This window comes from Neolamprologus multifasciatus, chromosome 9 (assembly GCF_963576455.1).
Source record: "Neolamprologus multifasciatus chromosome 9, fNeoMul1.2, whole genome shotgun sequence".
Lineage (NCBI taxonomy): Eukaryota > Metazoa > Chordata > Actinopteri > Cichliformes > Cichlidae > Neolamprologus > Neolamprologus multifasciatus.
Window position 1 is genome coordinate 9,736,912 of NC_140447.1, and position 8,921 is coordinate 9,745,832.

An 8,921-nucleotide genomic window follows, 5' to 3' on the forward strand; every position below is an offset into this window, starting at 1 on the left:
TATTCCATGACTGTAAACATGTTTCCATTTGTCACTTCAGCCTTTACTCTGAAATACAGGAAATGACATCATGGCTCAAAATCTTTGTCGTTAAACCAATTCTTTATTTAACATTTGTTTTAACTTTATTTAACAAAATACATTTAATGAAAACTTGAACAACAGGAAACTGATTTTTCATCCAACCACTGAAAAAAAAAAGGTAACAACTGAACACAAACACTACAGAAGAAAATTTATAAAGATTAACATTGAACTACATGAACATTTTGACTCATAGCCTCATTACAACTTTAAGGAGAGCCGATCTGAACTCTGTGGAGCCTGATCTCCAGGGTTTTAAGTTGGACTCTGAAACCAGAGGATGTTTCTCTCTCTTCAGATTCGCTGTCGTCCTGTGATGGGAACGATTTCAGCCCTGCATGATCGCGCTGATGTTTGCACAGAGCAGATAATGAAGTGAATGTTTTGGCACATTGGTAACAGTGAAACAGTTTATTAGTAACGTAGGATCGTTTGTGTGCAGAGTATGAACTGAGATTACTGAAGCTCTTGTCACACTGCTCACAGCTGTAGTTTCCTTCCATGTGTGTACATTCATGCTTGTTACGATGACCTGACTGTGAGAAACTTTTGTCACAGTGTCTGCACTTGTATGGTTTCTCTCCTGTGTGGACTCGTTTGTGTGTTTTAAGCTGACCTGCAGTGGTGAAGGATGACCCACACTGATCACAGAGGTGCTTTTTGACCCCACTGTGAAAGAGTTCATGTTGTTTTAACTCACTTGATGTGGGGAAGCTTCTCCCACATTCTTTGCAGTATTTCAGTTTGTCTCCAGTGTGTTTACGTTGATGTATTTTTAGGCCGGCTTGCTGACTGAAAGTTTTTCCACAGATGTCACAACGAAAGTCTTTCCCACCACCACAGCGATGACAGGGTTGAGAAGTGGATCCATCTGTGTCGCTCTGCTTCTAAACAAAGACACAAAGACAGTGTAAGTCAGTCCTTCAACACTTTTATCCTGAAAGTCGCCTGAAATAAAGAGCATCTCTGCAGACGTCCAATTACATTTTACTGTTTCGATTAACACACTCAGTTTACTGGGCTACAATAACTATAATACTACCACCATAATACTACAGTAATACTTATTTAATATTACAGTAACATCTGACTTAACCTGACTGTTAGCTAACATGCTAACACGATTTAATGAGCAGACTTGTTCCAAACAGTCAGACTGAACTTACAAGAGTAAAATAAAAATACATACCTCACAGTAACTGCACTTGTAGAGTCTCTTTCTGGTGTGGATCTGTTGGTGTTGTCTCAGGCACTGTGGAGATTTAAAAGTCTTCTCACACAGGTCACATTGATAAGGTCTCTCCTCAGTGTGGGTAAACATGTGGCTTTTTAACTGTGCGTCTGTTGTAAAGTATTTGCCACACTGATCACACCAGTACACATCTTCTCCGGAGTGAATGCGTAGGTGTATAGTTCGGTAACATAGCTGGCTGAAAGTTTTTCCACAGATGTCACAGCTGTATGCCTTAATTCCAGAGTGGGTAACTAGATGTCTCTGTAAGTGGCTACTTTGAGTAAAAGCTCTGCCACACTGACCACAGCTGTAAGCTTTAACTCCACTGTGGACGACTTGGTGTCTTTTTAGGGCTTTCTTCCAGGAAAACGACTTTCCACACAAGTCACAGCTGAACGGTCTCTCTCCAGTGTGGATGAGCTGATGTTGTTTTAGTTTAAACTTCCAGTTAAAATCCTTCCCACACTTGTCACAGGTGTTTTTTCTCTCTCTCTTTCTTCTGTGAGGTTTGTCGGCCTCCTGAGAGCGCTGACTTCTCGGTCCATGTTGGTCCTGCAGTGACAGAGATACAAACAGAGGCACTGAGTGAAATGCATTCATTAAACAAACTGAAACTTCAAACTCCCTCCATTAACACTAGTTTTAAACCTGAAGATGGAGTGTGGCACCAAACACCACCAGAACCTGAACGACTGCAGGTGCTGATAAGTTGCGGTCGCGGTATTTCAACATCTAGTTAACAATACAGAAGACCATTTGAATACAAGCGCGCCGACCCACACAGGTGTGCACACGGGTGTTCACTGTTCGTAGACTTAAATCACACCTTTCTTGGCTGCTACTTCAAAGCACATTGTGCGCTGTCTGTCCTGCGTGCTGCACAACAACATTCAATATTTAGTATTTACTGCTGTTTACACTTAGCTAGATTAATGCGATGGTGTTGTGTTCAGTATGTTGCTTTGTTTTTTTTTTTTGCTTGTTTTCTATTCTTTTTCTCTCAACAGGTGATCCAGGAGATATTTTTTTCCCCTTTCTCACTGTCCCTCTCCCCTTCTGTTTTTCTTTTCCTTCCTCTTTCTTTCTCCCTTTCCTATCCCTCACTCATGTCTGTCCCGTCTGTAACAACTGAAAATAAAATTAAATAAATAATAAAAACAAAGGTCAATCAAATGGACCAATACGGCAATGCCATGATGATCCATTTGGCAAAATAAATCCATTGGGTATCCTTGTTGGTCTCCAGACAACAATTCTGACGGCTAAAGAACCAAATGGGACAGGAAAAAAAAAACAAAAAACAAAACAATACAGAACACAAGCGAGAATAAATGGAGTAATATTTTTTATGTGGCAGGTAATTTCAAATGCAGCAATTCTATCAGCCCAACAAACATCAGTAAACACACAAACTGTTTGTGTGCAGTTTGTCTCACAATGTGATTTAAAGGCTGCAGTAAAATCCTCTGCAGGTTAGTGCAGGATAAGCAGGTAAGTTTACTGTACTGTGATGGATTTAAAGTAAAGAACAGTGTGTGACTGGTGCACAGTGACTGTGGTGCTCATGGCAGAGTTAGATTACATCAAGTGTAGCAGAGATTAACTTAAACTTAAGCTCATGATGCTGACATTCATTCACTGAGCTCCACCCACATACCAACAGTATAGTGTCTAATATAAAGACAGTGTACTGTCAGTGCAGAGAATGGAAATCAGCCAGGACAACTCATGAAACATCTGCTGACATCTGGATGAATTCACAGAGAGCAGCAGGTCAGCTGATCACAGCCTGCACATTAAAAAAATCTACTGGAGCTCTCAATAGAAATGATTGTGAGCTGTGATTCTTTTCCCCACACTGAGACACTACAGCTGATTTTAGGGTTGAATCCTGCTGAATCCCACTTTAACCTCTTCCCTGCTCATTTTGATGTTTAGAGGCAAAGTCATGTAGGCATTGTATACATTGTATACATTGTATACATTATCCCTACGTTACATTAATATTGCACAAGGTTCACTTAGTTTAGCATAAAATATACATATCAGTACTTCAGCTTTTAATGGAGTATTTCTTAACACTAGTATCTGTCACCTTCTGTGTTGAGCTCATTGTTTTCTCTGCAGTGGCTGAGCTGAGTCCAAGTAGCTGAAATTTCCTCTGCTGCTCCGTCAGACTCTTCTCCTCCTGCTGATCAGCTGAGACACAAAACACAACTTTGTTAAGCTCCACACTGCACTGAAGAGTCAAAGTGTCTCATATGTTCATCTGAGAACACACAGAACAAAATTTAGCTTCCTTGGGTGGACAACTTGTTTGAAACAAACACAAAAGGTTTGAGCACCGATACCAAATTCAGCAGTATGGCACACCAGTACCAGGATAGCAATTCCTCTTTAAAAAAGGCCCTGGCCAAGAAAAAAACAAAAACAATATATGTGTGCCGTGAGAAATGATAGATAGATAGATGATAGATAGATAGATAGATAGATAGATAGTATTTATTTCGAACATGCAAATATAATTGAAATAACAACAGAAAAAAACCCCCCAAAAAAAACAACTTAAAAATCATCAAGTTTTCATGTAAATATCTATGTCTACAGAATGCGTGTGCTCGAAAAGGAGTAGGATGAAGTTTACACTTGTCTTGTTCCTAACCCCTTATTTCAAATTTCATTGCTTACAAATCCATATCCAGGATTCAACATTATTTGATCATATATGGTTAACTATGTACAAGTGTAACTGTAGCATCCCTGGCTGAATGATGGTTTCTTATACTGATGCTTCACAGAGGTTTTATTGGAAGGGTTTTTATTGAAACATTCAGTGAAGACACCGTAAGAGATAGGAGCAAAACAAAACCAGCAATATTAATACCATAACATCAAAGGAAACAAATTTCTCCTGCTCACATATAGCATATACATCAAATTTACATCACTCAATTCATTATATCACCTCACTAAGTTACAACTACACATAAAGGTCAAGGTCAAGGTTAACAACACATAAACTCTATTAAATGACATTTTGATTGCACATAACTTATTCCGTTAAAGGAAACATTAACAAACCTTGTGCCACTGTCAGCCAGGTACTAATTGGCAAAGGAAACGTACATATTTTTCACTTTAAGGCACACTATTACCATATCCTAAAAGAAACGTTACTAAAAAGCCCTTTAATGGTTTTGCACCAGTTTCATGTTTCACAATAAAAGCATGGATTTCAAAATGAAACCGAAGTACCTTTCAAACAAATGTAAAAATATTTACCAAATTTAAAGGTCATTTACACTAACACATTGAACATACACAAATAAAACCATTTTCAGCACGTAAACCAGAACAACAACAAACTACATTTTTACATAAACTAATCACCCTGTCTATAACAGCCGCTTAATCTCTGAGCTTATTTTCTATCTATGTGACAAACACCTTAATGAACACTTAAGGTTGGGTTACTCAGACCTTGATCTATAAAAAGGACACAATGAGACAACTCAGTCACTGAGAGGAAGATTTCCTATATTCATGCAATTTATTATTTTTGAACAATTGTGTGAATTTTTGTATTGATGTACTTGTCTTGATTTCATCTGTATGCCATGGAACATTATCATATCTGAGTGGGCGTAGAAATCTGAGCCATCATCTGAGTAAGCCTCATCACAACTTTGCACTGATAAAGGCAGCTGTGTTTTAGCCCGGAAAACATTTATTTTTACATTTCTCATAAATGTATTTCATTATAGCCCTTTTACCGCCAAGATGTTGGGTCTTTTGGAGCCGGAAGTGACCTTATATGGAAGAAGGGTGGCGCTAGCTAGCTTAGTTAGCAAGCTGCATTCATAAACTGTGCAGGTGACACAGAGATGCTAAGTAGCGCTTAATAACAGACTAATAAAATAACAGAAACCCTGATTACAATGAGCTCATTTAAAAGCTTTCTTCTAATAAAACTATTTTCTTCTCTGTTTCACAACCTTTTGCTGATATCTTTCTGTGAATTAGTTTAAAGCAGCTTGAGTCAATTTAGTCAGATTTATTTTTCAACTGGTTCACAAAAACTTGACAAGAGACACCGAGGAGAGCAACAGAAAGCCTCATTCAGGAACTAAACTCAAGATTAACTAAACTCGGATTAACGTTAGCTCGCTTACCTTTAAATCAGTCTTGACAATAATCTGAGAGAAAAACGGCATAAAGCGGGAACTTGGCTTCTTCTTTTTCTGCTCATGTATTTTTTGGCGGTTAAAGCTTTAAGGCGCATTACCGCCACCTGCTGGACTGGACTGTTCATGTCCCAAACGTCATCAATTGGCCACAAATTTGTTGGAGTTTCTGTTAATAAAAAAGATGGAATTCAAGGATCTTGTTATTTGGTTTCTTTGTTTTCACCATTTACTCTACAATTTTCTGCCAGTGTATAGCAAACCCCACAGCTCAAACAATGAAGAATTTAGTATTTTTTAAATATTGCTTAAGCTGGAACCAGCAGCTATGTAGGCCTAATTTTTAATCCAAACATGTGATAGAGGTTTACCACCAGGAGAAGCAGACTGTAAATAAAAGACTGCGCTACTGAAAACTGTTAGTCTGACTTTGGATTGTAAATATGTTTCCATTTGTCACTTCTGTATTTGTATATGGCTCAAACTATTTGTTATGAAAGCAAAACAAACAAACTGATGTTGTATAAATTGATTCAGGATTATTTACTTTGAGTCCAGAAATCATAGCTGTCTCATCAGATCCAATTGTGACATTAGCTATAGTTTCTGCAGAGGGTATTTGGTTCTGTATGACAGCACAGCTTTTAGGTTGAATTCAAGTGCTTGAGTACAGCCTGATAATTACAGGCATGCAAATTGTTTGCTGATGAACTTTGGAGGTAAAAGTACAGACAGCTATAGAAGACACAGGACACGAGATGGGTTCAACATTTCTTTTGAGTTCCATGTACCAATCCCTAACTCTGTAATTAAAGAATGTGACGTTTAATCTTGGATGGCTAAAATGGGGTGGCTGCCGTTCAGGATTTAGCACAAGTCAGCTTTTGATCAGAAAGTTTTCTGGTTTGATCCCTGGCTGCTCCAGTCTGCAAGCGAAATATCCTTGGACAAGATTGTAATCCCAAGTTGCTTTCTGATGCACGATCTGAACCACGATAACAGAGTTCTGGCTGACTGGAGCTGGCTCAGACTTGGCTTATCGAAGAACAAGAAGCGGCTAAAGCTGTTCAAAATCCCATAAGGCTGACCGACATGATAGACGATGGGTCTATCATCGGCTTCTCATCGTGAAGAAGTTGTCAATTTTGTTAAGGGACTAGTTGGTCAAATCCATAATTCTTCTTTAAATTTTTAGAGAACAAGTCTGGGAGACTCTCTGAGGGTTAGAGATAGGCGAGACTATACAAAAGACATGAGAAGCCAAGCAGGAAAGATAAGGGAGAGGGAGAAGGAGAAAATGCGACCGCCTCCATCAAGAGCCAAGAAAGACTGAAAATTGTTGACTCTTCAAGAATGTGGGGTGACAGACCAATTTCTTCTATGGTTCCCTAGAAACAAGGGGTGGCACAACTTACCCATTGGCACTTTCCCCTTGTGGAGGAATTTTTCAATCATTCCTGAGCTTCCACAGATTTAAAGATATCATGTTCCAATTTTATGTTATTGTAAATACTAATAACAGCTTGAGGTGATTTAATTTATGTGTCAGGTTCAGGTCAGGTTCAAGGTAACCTTTATTGTTAGTGCCAAAGGTTAAAGCTGACAATGAAAAAAAATTTCAAGAAACCATGTCAAGTAATATATAAGGGGCACTGAGAGAGCTGTGCAACAGTTTTTATTTTTTCAATATGATGCCGTTCAACATCACAATGATGCCAATAAGTTTTGCAAAAACACACCTCATGATCTTAAAATCTCAAGTTTCTACGGCTTATAGAAGTCACAGATTTCAGCCAATCCTGCTCCAATCTTGTGGGTAAAAATGATAAAAGACACCATTTTAATATATAACGCTTCAGTCATAGGTCAAATGTCAGATGTTGACTTTATAAAGCAGGCTAATGTCAGCATATAGTAATAAAAGCATGGTGACGTTAGCATGTTGTAATAAAAACCCCATAAAACATCTTTTACATAAGTTTTAGTATAGCCCTTGCCCTTTGGGGTGGACTTGCTAACAACTTTGTTTCGTCTGTACATCACACATGTTGGCCAAGCTAGTTAGCCAGAGAAAACTACTGTGTTATAATGATAAATCACTGAAGTTTGTTTATTTGCTAATGCTAGCTGTAGTTCCACACAAATCGCAGATCGTAACTGATCTCAGATCTGTGAAAGCAGAGCAAGGGCAGCATGACTTTACTGTGAAAGACCAGCAGTTTATCCATCATGTGAATGCCCAAACCACCAGGAAAAGCTGCTAGCCTCTGCAGTCACAAGATTGCAGTAATGTAAAGGATGGACACAGAAAGAACAGAAATTAAGTTAGTTATGTTGCTCAACATTACTAGCCACAAATGTCAGTATATACACACACTCACATTTACAAATACACAGCCAAGTAGTTTCACTGTGTAACTTTTAACCACTAGCTTCCACTTTCCTGGAACCAAACCATCTTCTCTTTATTAACTTTCTCTGGGAAATCAAAACTGTTTGTCTTAACTTCTTTGCCCAGAGACAGACAAAACGCTATCTAACCCTTTAAGAATTAAACATGGTGTTGTTTAAGTCATGAGTGTGTAAGATGACATTTACATTTACAAATAAAATATTAGAGCTTTGAGAGTTTTTACCCATCAAATGAATAAAACATGGCTCCAAGTCTCAAGAAGCATGGAAGGAGAACGAACCTCTAAAATGATCTCAAACACAGTATTCACAGGTTTTTTTTATGTAATATAACTGCTGAACATGTTTGTGGTGCTTTGACTGTAACTGGGCGAGCTAAATACAAGATTGCTATCTGTTAAAACCAGGCTGTAATAGGCAGCAAACTGTCAGATAAAAAGAGTCATAGTCAGGCTTACTAATTATGATTTAGTGACAAAGAGTTTGTTGTGTTTCTGTGCATGACTAAATCCATTTAAATTTCTAAAACACTAAAATTTATCAAAATTAAAATAAAACAAGTGATCTTTTTTAATCAGAGGAAAGTAAGGCAACCTTATTTCCAATTTAGGAGGCTGTGTAAAATTGAAATAAGCATAATGCCGTGAATCTAGTCATTCCAATACTATAGTTTTTGAAATGCATGAGTTGCATTACTATAGTTTCTCCAGTGAGCAGCGGCTGTAATCAAAACCAGAAACCCTCCAAAGACAAGCGCACAGGAGCCACTGATTAGCTGCCTGATTCATAATGTAGAATGTGCACATAGATACAAGGAAACAGTGGAAGACAAAGACAAACAGCAAGATGAGACAGATGGAGGAAATGAGAGGGAACGCAGAGGGAACTAAGCACTCCACAAATCATCAGTAAGAGAAACTAGCAAAAAATGTAGACTCAGCATTTTAAAGAATAAAATCGAGGAAGAAATTCACAGAGCCAAACTGAATATAAGAAAAATAAGACAT

General features: G+C 38.1%; 1 protein-coding gene across 1 annotated transcript; it reads right to left on the reverse strand.

Moving 5' to 3' along the window:
- Positions 1 to 83: 83 nt before the first annotated feature.
- LOC146511008 (uncharacterized) lies at positions 84 to 5,625 on the reverse strand. The gene is made up of 4 exons (XM_085172499.1): positions 5,491 to 5,625; positions 3,414 to 3,517; positions 1,274 to 1,870; positions 84 to 971 (listed from the first exon to the last, which is right to left on the reverse strand). The coding sequence occupies exons 2-4, from the start codon at positions 3,429 to 3,431 to the stop codon at positions 294 to 296; spliced, it is 1,293 nt and encodes a 430-aa protein (XP_085028625.1). The 5' UTR covers positions 3,432 to 3,517; positions 5,491 to 5,625; the 3' UTR covers positions 84 to 293.
- Positions 5,626 to 8,921: the final 3,296 nt, after the last annotated feature.